General features: G+C 34.9%; 1 protein-coding gene across 3 annotated transcripts in view; it reads right to left on the reverse strand.

Moving 5' to 3' along the window:
* The window catches only part of PCDH15 (protocadherin related 15), a 1,821,443-nt gene that overhangs the window by 410,256 nt on the left and 1,394,191 nt on the right, over positions 1–16,996 (reverse strand). The window contains exon 1 of one of the 3 annotated variants that reach the window (XM_047702330.1): positions 4,515–4,581. The exons of the other annotated variants lie outside the window; for them this stretch is intronic. Coding sequence (XP_047558286.1) covers positions 4,515–4,560 — 46 coding nt within the window. The 5' untranslated portion in view covers positions 4,561–4,581. Of the gene's footprint in view, positions 1–4,514; positions 4,582–16,996 lie in introns of those variants that run through there. 3 annotated transcript variants of the gene reach the window in all.

The following is a 16,996-nucleotide window of genomic DNA, read 5'->3' on the forward strand; positions in this document are numbered from 1 at the left end:
TTAATTTTCAAAATCCTGTGGTCTAGAGAAAGGAGACACAAATGTGGTATACAATTAATTAACTTATGAGTCAGAAGATGGAAAGTATTTATTATTGGGGTGATTTTCCAAATATTTTTTATTAGCAGAGCTCTTTAATTAATTTGAAACTTCATCACATGAAAAGAGATATTAAGTATAGGGAGAGCAAATTTTGAAGTATAAAATTGTGTTTTAATGGTGCATAAATCTTAATTATAGCCTGCCTGGTCTTTCACTGCATCTTGTAGTAAACAAAGACTAGTAATTTGTACCAAATATCAAGCTGCTTGAAAATTAAAATGAACATATTCTTTTCCAGCTGGGAAAATACTTTTCTTAAGGCAAGAATCTAGCTAATTACATTAATCATATTAAATAAAAATGTATTGATGACATTCTTAATGCCTAGAGGGGGTATTTCTTAAGTACAGGCATTTTAGTGAGTTGAAATATATTTCTTCCTGCAGAAGTTTCTTTCAATTGCATTAATTTCCTTTGTATGATGTGACATCCTTTTTCTCAATGTGAAGAATAAGTAGAAATCAAATTGTGTAACTATAGAGTATATGTATGCATTTGGCACAACAATAGCCATAAGAATGAAATAACTATGGTTTCCAATTATTAAAGGCTACTATGTACTAAATGCTTTATGCAAATAATCATCAATAAGTCTATAAATCATTCCCATTTTACAGAGAAGGACTTGGTAACTTTGAGATATTAAATAATTTATCCAAGACCAAAGAGACAATATAAGACAGAGCTTGCATTCAAATCCAGGTTGCCAGAGCCAGACATATTAAAAAATGGATTAATTTCTATTCTTTCTTTGCTTCAACACTGAGACAAGAAGAAAAACTCTCCTGGGGCACTTTGTGAGGGAAAATTAAAAAAAAAAGTTTACCAGTAAAATAGACTTGAAAATACAGAAATAGTCAAAATTGCACATGACAGTTTAGCATATGATAAAGTAATCATCTCAAAACAGTAGGGGAAATGGATTTTTGAATACTAGCATTTATCAAATAGAACAGCCATACAGAAAATGATTGAATTGCATCCATTTTTTATACTAGAGTAAACTCCAAATGGAGAGTATATTCATATATAACAAACAATGAAACAATGCAAATTCTAGTAATAGATGAAAACACGGATGAATTCTACTATAATGTGAGAGTGGGCATATCTCTCCTAACTATGGCTCAAAATCAAGAAGCAATAAGGGAATAGAGAGATAAATTTGATGACATTACAAAATAGCTTGGCAAGACACAATAAACAAAGTAAAACCACAAGTGACAAACTAGGGATAATATCTGCAATTAACAACAGACACAAAATGTTCATATCCCTAACATATGTAGATTTACAAATTAGGAAAGAAAAAGCTCAGCAATACATTAAAAAGATTGGGCTAGAGAATGAAAAGAGTTCATAGAAAGAGAAAGAAACAAATCTTGACCAAGTACAAAGATGCTCACGTTTATACACAAGAAGGATAATGCAAATTAAATTTGAGATTAAACTGAGATTCCATTTCCTGTTTGTTAGATTAGCAATGGTCCGAAGTGGACACCATACTCTTATTGGTGAGCCTGTGAAAAAACATGCACCTCCAGACATTTCTGGTATTTTTAAAAGAATGTTATAAAACTTATGATGGAAAACTTGGCATATCCATGAAAATGATGTATTGGGGAATTCTGGGAGTATAGCAAAATAGGAAGCATTAGGAATCTATCTCTTCATGTAGACAACAACTGGCAAAATCTGTCTGATGAAAATGTTTTAGAACTCCGGGGTCCATTAAAGGCTTCCAAATTCCAGAGTAAGGTCTGGACAGTAAAATATGATTAATTTCTAACAATTACAGCTCTTAGCACAGTAGCTACTACCCACTTGGCAGGGAGCTGGATCCATGTTCCTGGAGAAGCTTATACACTACCTCTGGGAGCAAGGTTGGACAAAAAGGACCATGTCCTTCAAATAGCAGAGATCTGTGATCTCCCTGGCAATTCCTGTTTCTGATCACAGAGGTGTAGGTGACTATCATGTCACACACACACACACACACACACACTCACAACCATTGTTCCCATTGTTATAAGCCCCTCCACTAGGCTGAATAAACTTCCAGGAGATTTGAGAGCCAGTATCCTCTTTACCCCCTTCATTTTTTTTTTTTTTTTTGCTCTCTCTCTTTTTCCCCCCTCAGAAGATAGGCATTAAAGAGAAGGACATCCAAATGTGACTATACATGAGGGGAAATTAGAAAGTCACCATGCATACCCAGGGGAAGGCATAGGCTCAGAAATTACTTGAGAAAATATTAAGTATTTTCACTTTAGACTAGTTCTCAGCACAGAGACAGACTACAACTATAAAAAAATAAACTAATCAACAAAAGTAGAAACAAAACCCAGCAAATCCTGAGAAAGTGAAAAATTCTGATTTCCAGAGTTACCACATTATTAGATTCAAATGTCTGATTTTCAACAAGAACACCAAGTGTACATAAAAACAGGAAGGTATGGCCCATTCAAAGGAAAAAGAAAAAAGACTGAATCAACAAAAATAGCCCCTGAAAAACACCTGATTAATGAATGTCCCACTAGACAAAGATGTTAAACAACTGATTTAAAGATCTGCAAGGAACTAAAAATAGCTATAGAGGAAATAAAAAAAAACTGATGCATGATCAAAATGAAAATACCACTAAAGAGAAAGAAAACCTAAAAAGAAACTATAAGAAATTTTGGAGTTGAAAAAGACAATACTAGAATGAAAGGTTTACTAGAAAGATTCAAAGACAGATTGAGAAGGCAGAAGAAGGAATCAATGAACTAAAGATAGGGCCATGGAAATTACTGAGTCAGAGTAACAACAACAAGAAAAGATTAAACAAAAGAGAACAGTACCTAATTAACCTGCAGGGTACTATTAAGACCAACATATACATTGTGGGAGTCTTCAAAGGAGAAAAGAAAGAGAAAGGTGCAGAGAGAATGTGTGGGGGAAAAAAAAAGAAAGTCTGAAAATTGCCAATGTTTGATGAGAGATACAGATATAGATCCAAAATGCTCAACAAAATTCATGTAACATGAATTTAAAGACATACCAAGAAACTTCATAAGCTAACCCAAAGACAAAGACAAGGAGAGAATCTGGAAAGTAGCTAGAGAGAATGGACTTATCATCGCATACAAAGGGTGCTCAATGAGATTATCAGCCTATTTCCTATGAGAAACCAGAAGAGAGTGGCCCTATATAATAAAAGTGCTAAAGGAGAGCAAAATGTCAAAAAAAAAAAAAAAATCCCATATATGGCAAAGCTGTCATGTTGAAGTGGAGGAGAAATGAAAATATTCCAGGAATGATGAGGGAACTCATTACCACTAGACCAACCCTGCAAGAAATGTTAAGGGAGCCTGTGGGTTACAAGGTGAGGACAGTAGATGATAATCTGAAGCAGAGGGGGAGTAAAAGATCTCACAAAAGGTAAATATATGGGCAATTATAAAAGCTAGTATTATAGTAACAACCATCTGTAATTTCACTCTGTGGTTTCTACATAGCATAAGAGACTAAGAAATTTAAAAGAATTATTAGTTTATGTTTTCAGACACATGATGGAGAAACGTGAATATGCCACATAAAAACCTAAAAGGGTAAGAACTGAGCTAGAAAGGAGCAGAGTTTTGTACACTATTAAAGTTAAACTAACGTAAATTCAAGTTAGAGTGCTATGACTTTAGGATTCAAATATAATTCCCATGATGTAAACAAAGAAAACAGTTATAGCATATACACAAAAGGAAATAAGAAAGGAATTTAAACTCTCCAAAAAAAAAAAAAATCAATGAAACACAAAAGAAGATAGTACTGAAGGAAATGAGGGATGAGAAAGCTGTAAGCTATGTGGAAAACAAATAGCTAGATGACAGAAGTCCCTCCTTATCAGTAATGACTTTAAATGTAAATTAATTAAATTCTTCACTCAAAGACAAACAAATGGATTAAAAAAATAATCCAACTATATGCTGTCTACAAGCCACTCACTTTAGATTCCAAGACACAAATAAGTTGGTAGTGAAAGGCTGACATACGTTATACCATGAGGACAAAATGAAATAAGCTAGTCATAAAAAAGACAAATACTGCATGATTTTACTTACATAAAGTACTTAGTCACAATTACAGAGATAGTACGTAGAAGCGAGTATTCTAGGCATTGCAGGGAAGGGAAGAATAGGGAATTATTGTTTGATGTGTATAGAATTGCAGTTTCATAAAATGGAAAGGGTTCTAGGCACAACCTTATGAATGAATTTAGTATCACTAAACTGTATACTTAGAAATGGTTAAGATGGTAAATTGTATGTTATGTGTATTTTATTATAATAAAAAATCAATTAGCATTTAGTTTTGACACAGAAACCCACTTCAAGGAATTTTTTGCATTTTAATAATAAAATATAAGTAATTACCTAAATATACTTTACTAGTGGTCTGGCTGAATAAATGTTGATACATACTCAAGTGGATAATAACTGAAATGAAAAAATGAATGATGGGTATTTTTACTTATTACTACATTACTGTAGAATTCTCTTTAATTATATTAAGTGAAAAAACAACTTGGAGAAAAGTGCATATTGTATTACTAACTCTCAAGAAAGAGAAGTAAATACATATATAAATAAAAGGAAATATATATACAAATGTGTCTATATGAATATTAATAAGATGACAAATTATAACATCAAAAAAATACTACATATGAGAGAATGTCTTGAGGAAATAGGCAATGAAGATTAAGTTTTTTAAAAAATTAAGTCACATAAATACATATCATTATAAGACACTGAATACAAGGGCAACTCAAAAAGTAAAGATAAAATAAAATTTAAAAATCTAAATGTTTATTTAGTTGGTGACATAAACACAAACAGAAAAGGACCATCTCAGATAACTTTAAAAGATAGTAACTTGATTTCACATTCATGATATAATGTAGCTCTAGAATAATAGAAATTACCAAAAACAAAAACAAAAAAAATAAAATAAAACAAAACAAAATAATGAAAAAAAACACTGTCTATGATAATAATAGTGTTCACATTAGTGCTGTTAATCTAAGATGGTTATGGAAGTATTTTGCCAGAAATGAAATGAATAAGAATGTGGTGTCTTAATTTTATCATTCTCAGTGTTAGAAACAATTCTTATCATAGAAAACTGTATTACCATGGAAACATAAGGAAATTTATGGCTATTCTCCAAGTTTCTATATTGTGGATATGTAGGAATTTATGATCAGTCTCAGTCAAATGTTACTAATGAATAGAGCTATAACTTCCTTTGGTAGAGCAAAAGCAATTATGATATACAACTTCTCTTCAGAATGATTTTCAATGAAAACCTTCATGTGACCCCTGAATGTTAAGTACTTTGCAAAAGCCAGGCTATTACTGAAGTATAAAAATGTTTTCCAAGAACAGAAGTGCATGTCTAAGTTCAAGGACCCTACAGATTCACTTAATTTTCTCATTTAGAAAATGTGGTATTCATTCCATTTAGCAAAGGTATACTTAATTCATGTGAAAAAGTTTTTTCTTAGTTTCAGTTCAAGATGGTGACGTAGGAAGACCCTGAACTCACCTCCTCCATGGAACACACTAAATTACACCTATTAATAGAACAGTTGCTCCTGAAGAAGAACTGAGGGCCACCGAACAGCCAAAGAGAGTGGACAGCAAGAGAACAGGAAAATAGATAAATACATGGTAAGGAAGGGAATCCTCATCCCCCCACACCGCGAGCCACAATGAAGTGGGACAATACTGACGGACTGGGAAGAGAACCCTCTGTCTTTGGATACAGAAACAAAGTGGTGGATTCAAAGAGAAACTAGGATACAGAAGAGATAACACTAGAACACCTCCAAGCACTAGGGGAGCCCCTGAATGCTCTCTAGGTCAGAGGGACTGGAGAATGACATGATTCATATTCTCACCCCACCTTAAAAGCCTGGACCAGAGCAGGGTCTAGATGCCATGGCAGGTGGGTCTAGTCATCTCAATGAGCTTGTGACTTTAGTAAGTCCATTTTCCACGGGCCCATAGCAATCCTGGTCACACTGGGGCACAGAAACAAAAGCTTCATTAAGAGTGCCAGGGAACTGAGAGAACAGTCTCTCCCCACCAACCATGAAAGTCCAGACTGGAGCAAGGTCCACCTCAACAATCAGCTGGCAATCTCAAGGAACCCAGGGTCCACAAACCCACACCAGTCACCTTATAGTGCTGAGCACAGAAAACAAGGTGTGGCTTTGTGTGTGCTCTTTAAAAAATATTTGTATTATTATTATTATTATTATTATTATTATTATTATTATTTTACTTTTAAAAAATTTATCTTGTCTTGTTTTGATTTTATTTTTTCTCTTCAGTTTGCTTTTTTCTCTTCTTTTCTTTTTCTATTTTTTCTTTCTTTTCTTCATTTATCATTTTCCTTTTTCTTTTATTATTGTATTTTCCCTTTTTTCTTTGTATAAAAAGCCATGATTTAAAAGAACAACTATCATTTACAGCTACAGCTCCAACCAACCAGCAGAACTCACCAAGCATTCATAGACTACAAAGAGAACATGTACACAGGACCATTTGTTCAATTTTAGGACAAGTAATCGTTTTGCCTAATCCATAGAAACACAGACAGAAAGAAAAACAAAGTGGGGAGACAGAATAATATGCTTCAAAAGAAAGAACAAGAAAAAAAAAAACCTAAATGAAACAGAGATAAACAATATGCCTTATAAGGAATTTAAATTAAAGATCATAAAGGTATTCACTGGGCTGCAGAAAAGAATGGGAGAACTCAGTAATAATGTCAATAAAGACATAGATAATATTAAAAAGAACCAATCAGAGTTGAATAATAGAGCATGTAAAATAAACACACACACACACACAGAGTAGAGAATCAACAGTCGATGAGATGCAGAAGAAAGTATCAGCCATCTGGAAGAAAGGGTAATGGAAAGCACATAAGCAATACAACAAAAAGAGGAAAGAATTTTTAAAAAATGAGGATAGATTAAGAGATCTCTTGGACATTGGGTGGACAAACATACATATTATAGGAGTCTCAGAAAAAAGACAGAGAGAGAGAAAGGTGTAAAAAGTTTATTTGAATAATAATTGAAAACTTTCCTAACCTAGGGAAGGGAAATAGACATTCAAGTCCAAGAAACATGGAGAGTTCCAAACAAGATAAACCCAAGGAGGTCCACACCATAGCACATGATAACTAAAATGTCAAAGGTAGAAGATAAAGAGAAAAGAGAGGAGAAGGGAGTTGAGGGAAATTGGAAGGGGAGGTGAACCATGAGAGACTATGGACTCTGAAACAAACAACCTGAGGGTTTTGAAGGGGCGGGGGGGGGCGTGGGGGTGGGGGGTGGGGGTGGGGTAGGAGGTTAGGGGAACCAGGTGGTGGGTATTAGGGAGAGCATGTATTGCATGGAGCACTGGGTTTGGTGCAAAAACAATGAATACTGTTATGCTGAAAAGAAATTTAAAAAAAAAAAGTGTGAGAGAGAAACATAAGCATTAACTATAAGATTATCAACTGATTTTTCAGCAGAAAATCTGCATTCCAGAAAGGAGTGGCATAACATATTCAAAATGCTGTAAGAAAAAGACCCTACAACCAAGAATTTCTTGCCCAGCAAGATTACCATTCAGATTTGAAAGGGAGATAAAGAGCTTCCCAGACAAATAAAATACAAAAGAGCTTATCACCACTAAAACAGCCTAACAGAAAATGTTAAGGCCATTTCTTTAAGTGGGAAAAGAAATGGCCACAATTAGACATAAGAAAAATATGAATAAAAAGATGTAAAATATGACAACATAAACTACGGAGAAGGATGTAAAAAAAGAAAGGGAAAAAGAAAGATTTCTTCCTTTTCTGTTTTTTTTTCTTTCTTTTATTTTTAGAATGTGGTTGAGCTTAAGTGACAACTAAATTAATACGGACTGCTATTTACTTAGGATGTTATATATGAAACTTATGAAAATGACAAACTTATAAAAAAAAATGAGAAAGAAAGCCAAAGAAACACTACAGATACTCATTGATCATGAAAAAAGATCAAGAGAAGAAGAAAGGAACAAAGAACAAAAAAACCAGAAAACACATGTCAATAAGCACATACCTAACAATAAGTACTCTAAATATAAATGGCCTAAGTGCGCCAATCAAAAGGCATAAGTGATAGGATGTATAAGACAAAACAAAACAAAACAAGACCCATCTATATGCTGCCTACAAGAGACTCACCTCAGACATAGACACATACAGACTGGAAGAGAAGAGATGGAAAAACACTCACCATGCAAATCGAAGTGGAAAAAAATAAAATAAAGCCAGGGTAGCAACACTCATATGAGACAAAATAGACTTTAAAACAAAAACTGTGATGAGAGACAAGGAAGGATACTACTTAATTATAATGGGATCAACCCAACAAGAAGATACAACTATAAATATCTACACTCAACACTGCATCACCTAAATACATAAAGCAGATATTAACAGACATTAAGAGAGAAAATTATGGTGATATAATAATAGTAGGGAACCCTAATACCCCACTTACATTAATGGATAGATCATCTAGATGGAAAATCAACAAAGAAACAATGTCTAAATAACACATTAGATCAGACTAACATAACAGATATAAATAGAATATTCCCTCCACAATCAAGAGAATATACTTTCTTTTCAAGTGCATATGGGACACTACCCAGAACAGAGGATTTAGGCCATAAAAATAAGACTCAATAAAATTAAGAAGCTTGAAATCATACCATGCATCTTTCCTGACCACAATGTTATGAAACTAGAAATAAATCATAAGAAAATAATTGGAAAAGTCATGAGCGTGAGGAGACTAAACAACATGATACTAAACTACTAATGGGCCAATGAAACAGAAGAAATAAAAAAAACACATGGAGGCAAATGAAAACAAGGACACAATGGTCCCAAAACTCTGGAACACAATGAACACAGCTTTAAGAGGGAAGTATTTGGCAATACAGGCCTACCTCAGGAAACAATTAAAAAAAAAAAAACTGAAATAAACAATCTAACCTTATGCTTAAAGGAACTAGAAAAAGAACAAACAAAGCCCAAGGTGAGTAGAGGACAGTAAATAGTAAAGATCACAACGGCAATAAATGAGTAGGAGCTAAAAAAAAGGTAGAAAAAAAATCAATGAAAGTAGGAGCTGGTTCTTTAAAATGAATAACAAAATTGACAAACCTTTAGGCAGACTCCTCAAGAAATAAAGAGAAAGGAACCAAAGAAATACAATCAAATGAGAGAGTAGAAGTAATAACTGGTACAACAGGAATACAAAGGATTGGGGCACCTGGGTGGTACTGTTGGTTAAGTGTCTGACTCTTGGTTTTGGCTCAGGTCATGGTCTCAGGATCATGAGACTGAATCCCATGTTGGGCTCCATGCTCAGCACAGAGTCTGCTTAAGACTCTCTCTGTCCCTCTGTTCCTCCCTGCCTAAAATAAATAAACAAATAAATCTTAAAAAAAAAAAAAAACAAACCCAAAAAACAGAAATACAAAGGATTATGAGAAAATGCTATGGAAAATTACATGCCAACAAACTGGAATGCCTAGAAAAATGGACAAATGCCTAGAACTATACAATCTTCCAAAACTGAAACAGGAAGAAATAGAAAAGCTGACAGACTGATTAGAAGTAATGAAGTTGAATTAGTAATCAAAAAATGACCCAAAAATAAAAATTCAGGACCAGATAGATTCAGAAACTAATTCTATCAGACATTTAAACAAGAGTAGTACCTATTCTTCTCAAAGTATTCCAAGAACAGTGGAGGAAGTAAAGCTTCCAAATATATTCCATGAGGCCAACATTATTCTAATACCAAAAGATACCACACACACATGAAAGAAAACTACAGGCCAATATCTCTGATGAACATAGATACAAAAATCCTCAAGAAAATACTACCAAATTTCATACAACAATGAACTGGAAAGCTCAATCACCGCAATGTGTTGGGATTTATGCCTGGATTGCAAGGATGGTTAAATATTCCCAAATCAATCAACATCACACAGCACATTAACAAAATGAAGGATAAAAATCATATCATCTTGACAGAAAAATGCAGAAAAAAACATTTGACAATATTTAATATCCATTCATGATAAATATTATCAAGAAAATGGGGTGAAAGGGAACATACCTCAACCTAATAAAGGCCATATAAGAAAAAATCACAGCTGGGCGCCTGGGTGGCTCAGTGGGTTAAGCCGCTGCCTTCGGCTCAGGTCATGATCTCGGAGTACTGGGATCGAGCCCCGCATCGGGCTCTCTGCTCAGCAGGGAGCCTGCTTCCTCCTCTCTCTCTGCCTGCCTCTCTGCCTACTTCTGATCTCTCTCTGTGTCAAATAAATAAAATCTTTAAAAAAAAAAAGAAAAGAAAAAAGAAAAAATCACAGCTAACATCGTACTCAGTGGTCAAAACTGAGACCATTCCCTCTAAAGTCAGGAACAAGACAAGGATGTCCACTTCACCACTTTTATTCAATACAGTCCTAGAAGTCTTAGTCACAGCAATCAGACAAGAAAAAGAGGTAAGAGGCATCCACATTGATAAAAATTAAACTGTCACTATTTGCAGATGGTAAGATACTGTACATAAGGAACCCTAAAAACTCCACCAAAAAACTACTAGAAGTAATAAGTGAATTCAGTGAAGTGGCAAGAAACAATAATAATAATTAATAATAATAATAATAAATCAGTAGTGTTTCTATACACGAACAACAAAGTTGCAGAATGAGAGGTTTAAAGAAAAAAAACAACACAGTTTGGCTATTGTGGACATTGCTGCTATGAACATTGGGGTACATATGGCCCTGCTTTTCACTACCTCGGTATCTTTGTTGTAAATACCCAGTAGGGCAATTGCAGGGTAATAGGGTAGCTCTATTTTTAATTTTTTGAGGAATCTCTACACTGTTTTCCAAAGTAGCTGCACCAACTTGCATATCTACCAACAGTGTAAACAGCAATGTCCATGTTCTCCAAACTGTGGAAAGAGCCAAGATGCCCTTCAACAGAAGAATGGATAAAGAAGATGTGGCCCATATATACAATGGAATATTACACAATCATCAGAAAGGATGAATACCCAACTTTTGTATCAACATGGATGGGACTGGGGGAGATTATGCTGAGGGAAATAAATCAAGCAGAGAAAGTCAATTATCATATGGTTTCACTTACTTGTGGAGCATAAGGAATAACATGGAGGGCATTAGGAGAAGGAAAGAAAAAGTGAATTGGGGGAAACCAGAGGGAAAGATGAACCATTAGAGACTGTGGATTCTGAGAAAGAAATTGAGTGTTATGGAGAGGAGGAAGGTGGGAGGATGGGAGAGCCTGGTGGTGGGTATTAAGGAGGGCATATATTGCATGGAGCCCTGGGTGTGGTGCATAAACAATGAATCTTGGAACATGGAAATAATAAAATTAAGATGTTAAAAAAATTTATAATCACATCAAACACAATAAAATACCTAGGAACACCCTTAACCAAAGAGGTGTAAGATCTGTACTCTGAAAACTAAAATACTGATGAAAAGATATGAAAAGGACACACAAAAATGGAAAGATATTCCATGCTTATGGACTAGAAGAATTAATATTGTCAAAATGTCCATATCACCCAAAGCAATCTACAGATTCAATACAATCCATATCAAAATATCAACAACATTTTTCACAATACTAGAACAAATAATACTAAAATTTGTATAGGATCACAGAAGACATTGAATTGCCAAACCAATCCTAAGAAAGAACAAAGCTGGAGGTGTCACAATTACAGATTTCAAGATATACCACAAAGCTATAGTAATCAAAACAGAGGCTATTAGGACAAAAATAGATACATAGATTAACAGAACAGAAGGCCCAGAAATAAACCCATAACTTATATGGTTACTTAATCTCCAACAAAGGAGCCAACAATAAGCAATGGGCAAGAAACAATATCTTCAATAAATGGTGCTGGGAAAACTGGACAGCTACACATAAAAAATAAAACTAGACTAGTTTCTAGCACATCAAACAAAAATAAATTCCAAGTGGGTTAGAGACATACACATGAGACTTAAAATCATAAAAATCCTGAAGAGAACACAAACAGAAATTTCTCTGGCATTAGCCACTGCAACATTTTTTAGATATGTTGCCTAAGGTTAGGAAAACAAAAGCAAAAATAAACTGTTGGGGCTTCATCAAAATAAAACTTTACTACACAGCAAAGGAAATAATCAACCAAACCAAACTAATGGCATTCTACTGAATAGAAGATATTTGCAAATGACATATCTGATAAAGAGTCAGTATCCAAGTATGTTAAAGCTAACACTAATGGTGCATGCAAAAGTGAACACCAGGAAAGGGACAGGATGCTCACTCCCATGCTCCTAGTACAAGGTTTTAATCGGTCGTGTCATTATATCACATCATGAATATCCAAGAACATCAAGTCAGCCTGACAATTTTTAAACAATTGGAATTACTTGAAATGTAGGCTTACATCCAATATAATTAATAGTAATCAGTGCTTTATGCAATTGTTGAGCATTGAAGTTTTAACTAATGATTATGCAAGCATCATTATGAAACATTAGATGGCTAACTCAACTTATTTTTAACTCATGGGACAAGGAATGAAAAGAGTTGTCTTCAATCCAACATGTAACTATCTTAAACTAACATGTACACAAATTACGTGAAGTAGATCAGAGATCGCTACAGATTTTGCACTTCCCACCGTGAAAATGAGTCTATTTTCCCTCTTCTTGAATAAGGGCTAGACTCCTGCTTGATTTGACCAATAGTGGAAATGATATCCTTCCAGTTCTGGGACTAAGCTTTGAGAAGACTGGTAGCCTTTACTTTTAGCTTCTTAGAAGTCAGTGACCAATACTGTGAAGAAGGCTATAGAATAAGGTGAGGCGGAGGGAAGAAGAGGAGTGAGTAACTCCCTGGATGTCTGTATCCCTAGTAAGCTCCCAGCTGAAGCTACACATTTGAGTAGCATCAACTGCACTGTGTGAGAAGCAGAAGACCTGACCTGTCAATCCCAATCAACCCACAGAAATAGGAGAAATACCAAGTCGCTGCCATTTTAGGTCACTAATCTTTTGAGTGGTTTATTGTACAAGAAAAGACAACTAAAGCACTACCCACTGTCTCTACAGCTTCCCTTATGTTTCCCCAGCTTGTACTGTTTTCATGAATTTTGGTTCATTTCCACAAAGTTACTTGCCCCAAACTTTACTGTTTTTCCCACTGGCTGTAATGGGTTAATGAGTAGAGTGACATAGCGAACAAAGAATTGAGAATGGTAAAGCCTTCCCACAAACCCAGGGTCATAATCCTTTGGGCTATTACTTGAGAAAGAAAAAGACTTCTGTTTGATTTAAGCCACTGTATTTTGGGAGTTCTTTATAGAAGTATTCAAGCTGGTACAGTTACTAATACAAACACCCCCTAGCCCACTACTATAGGTAACATAACTTCACTTTGGATTCAATCAATGCTCTTATTTTTAGCAGATCTATTTTCATGAGTTCCAGTATTTGTAGCTTATTATTCTACCCTATGTGATCTTTATGGGGGATGGGACAAGAGTTTCAATGAGTTTGAAACGAATAATTTTCTAGAACAATTTCCAGGGAAAGCCATAAAAATATGAATGTTACTGATACTCAGTACTATGACCTGTGTAGTAGGAGAAACATCTTCCAATAATGTGTGTCATAAAATCAAACTTCTCACAAGCCTACATCATAATAATAATATGTCACAATACTACAGTTTATTAGCCAACAATAAGTTTCTGATTATGGAGAAGAATAACCCAAAGAATCCAAAAAGGAAAAGTAGAAAATATCTGAATTAGTGGAGGTAATTTAAAATTAGAATCAACATCCTAGAAAATAAAAAGGCCTGAGGGAAGGTGACTCACAGATTATGTGTGAGGTTACTTAATGTTTGAAAGGCCAGCATGTAAACAAGGATGCAGTTATAAGGTGTATGGCACTGTGAAAATAAAACTAAACAAGAAAAGTAAAGGCAAATAAATAGAAATTCTGGACTCTCCCTCTGGTATTTGTGAAATTTGAAATATACAAAAGAGGGAATTCCTTTTTCAGTTTAAAATATAATTCAAATTTGAATTTTCATGCTTTTCCAACATGACTATCCTGTACACTTGAGCACAAAAATACTAATATTTCATAACGCCCATCTGAGTTAATATGTGCTTGTATAAAATGTATGAACCCAAGTTTTCTGGATTGGTGTCTCTATTCTTAACTAGTGTGTGACACCAACTCTTTAGCTGCTGGAATATTCATAATATCATCACAATTATTATACTTACTTTAAATAAGGAAAAGCAGCTATTAATTATATTTTAATATTTATTTGTTAGTATGTAACATCTATCTTAACTATATATTTATTATTTTTTTAAAGATTTATTTATTTATTTTAGAAAGGGAGTGTGTGTGAGAGTGGGGAGCAGGAGAGAAAGGTGAAGAAGACTTTCCCCCAAGTGCTGAGCCTGAATTGGATTCCATTTCAGGACCCTGAGATCATGACCTGAGCAGAAACCAAGAGTCAGATGCTTAACCGACTGAGCCACGCAGACCCCACCCTTATATATTAGAGTACCCAGCATTACAAAATACTAACATTTTAAGCTACTATTATCAACAAAGACCTTCTCATATTATTGGAAGTAAATATATAACTCTATTATATTGTTAGTGTTGGTGTGGGAACTCTCATGGAAATGCCCTTTTTTGTCTCTGATGAGAACTTTTGACTTAAAGTTGACTTTGTCCTATATAAGTATAGCTACCCTTGCCCTTTATGGGTTTACGTATGCCAGAAATACATTTCCATCCTTTAACTTTCAGCCCACTAGTGTCCTCAGGCTTAAGTGAGTCTCTTATTGGTAGCTTATCGTTAGATCTTTTATAAAAAATCCATTTAGCTGGTCTATGTCTTCTAACTGGAGATTTTAAGCCACTTATATCTGGAGTAGTTATTGATGGGTAAGGACTTACTATTGCCACTTTATTAGTGTGTTTGCAGTGCAGCCCAGTGAGGGTGAATCAAAGTTGCAACTCAGGGCTGACAGTGGGGTCCGAGTGAGGGAAGACACATCGTGACTTAGGCCCCCCAAGAACAGGGTACAACAGTGACTATGCCCTGGGGGCAGTCTCACTGCAGTGACAGCTACAGCTCCAGGGAGGAGACAGAGTAGAGAGCTCTGGGCAGCTCTGTCATCTAGGTTCAGCCCTGGTGAAGACTATAGGTCCTCCCTAGCAAAGGCTACAAATGCCCATTGTGATGAGGTTTGCTGGGACTTCTCTGCTCTCCTGGACCTGCGAGATAGAGTCCCTCCAAGGGGACCCCTCCTGGCACCGAACTGCTCAGACTTGGGGAAGGCATAATGCAGGTAAAATGCTCCCTATGCTTTCCTATGTGGGAATCATCAGTCTGTAAGCCCTGTAGAGTTTCTGCTGTTTCACTTTTGTAGTCCAGAACTTTCTTAGAGCTATTCCCATCAGTCTGTAGTTATTTATTGTTTTGTTATTTTTGTGGGCAAGACAAGAGTTGGGGCCTCCTAGCCTACCATCTTATTGACATCACCTCCTCTGTATCTTTACGTACAAAAAAAAAATATTATTCCTTTCACTTGGTTAGAAATTTTACCATTCCCCTTTAGTTTTGATTCTGTGGTTCTATGGTTTTCCGATTTAACAGAATGTGTTTTAGTTCTTGAAACTTATCAAGATTTTTTTTTTTTTTAGCCTAACACACAATTTTTAAATAAATGTACTTTGGGTTTTTAAAAACAATTTGAAAAGAGTGGTATTTTTCTTTTTCTTTTTTCTATTTTAATCCCTTAGTCACTTAATCACTATATGCTTACTGAATTTTTATCAACTTGATCTAAGTTCTAAGAAGGTAGCTTCAAAATCTTTCACTATGATGATTGTTAAATAAAAATCTCCCTGTATTTCTTTCTTTTTTTTTTTTTTAAGATTTTGTTTATTTATTTGACAGAGAGATCACAAGTAGGCAGAGAGGCAGGAAGAGAGAGGAGGGGAAGCAGACTCCCTGCTGAGCAGAGAGCCCGATGTGGGGCTTGATCCCAGGACCCTGAGATCATGACTTGAGCTGAAGGCAGAGGCTTAACTGACTGAGCCACCCAGACACCCTCTCCCTGTATTTCTAATAGTTTTTGCTTTATATGAGTTTCAATGATTTATCATTAAGTAAATTTACATTTAATTAAGGGTTTGATTTTGTCAGATTTTGCTTCTGCATCTTTTGAAGTAATCATGGGTTTTGTTGATTACTAAGGTGTATTACACTGCCTTATTTGTAAATAAAACCAACCTTGCGTTCATGGGATAAATTCCATTTGGGCACAATGCATAATCCTGTTTATAGGCTGCTGGATTTGATTTGTTAAGTATTCAAATGAAAAATTCTGCACCTATATTCATAAGGGATATTGTTGCATAACTTTCTATTCTTGTGCTATCTTTGGCTAGTTTTGTTATCAGGGTGATTCTAGCCTCACAGAATGAGTTAGGTAGTATTCCTTGCTCTTTTATTTTTTGGAAGGATAGCCGTTAAATCCTTTTTTTTTTTTTTTTAAACTTTGGTAGAATTCCCTGGTCAAGACTTCTGGTCTTCGGTTTTTCTTTGAGAAGTTTTTTGATATATCAATGTCTTTACAGGTCATAGGTTAGCTCAGAATTTTCTGTCTTCTTGAGTCTGTTTCGATAGTTTGTGTCTTTCTAAT

Source organism: Lutra lutra, chromosome 14 (assembly GCF_902655055.1).
Source record: "Lutra lutra chromosome 14, mLutLut1.2, whole genome shotgun sequence".
Lineage (NCBI taxonomy): Eukaryota > Metazoa > Chordata > Mammalia > Carnivora > Mustelidae > Lutra > Lutra lutra.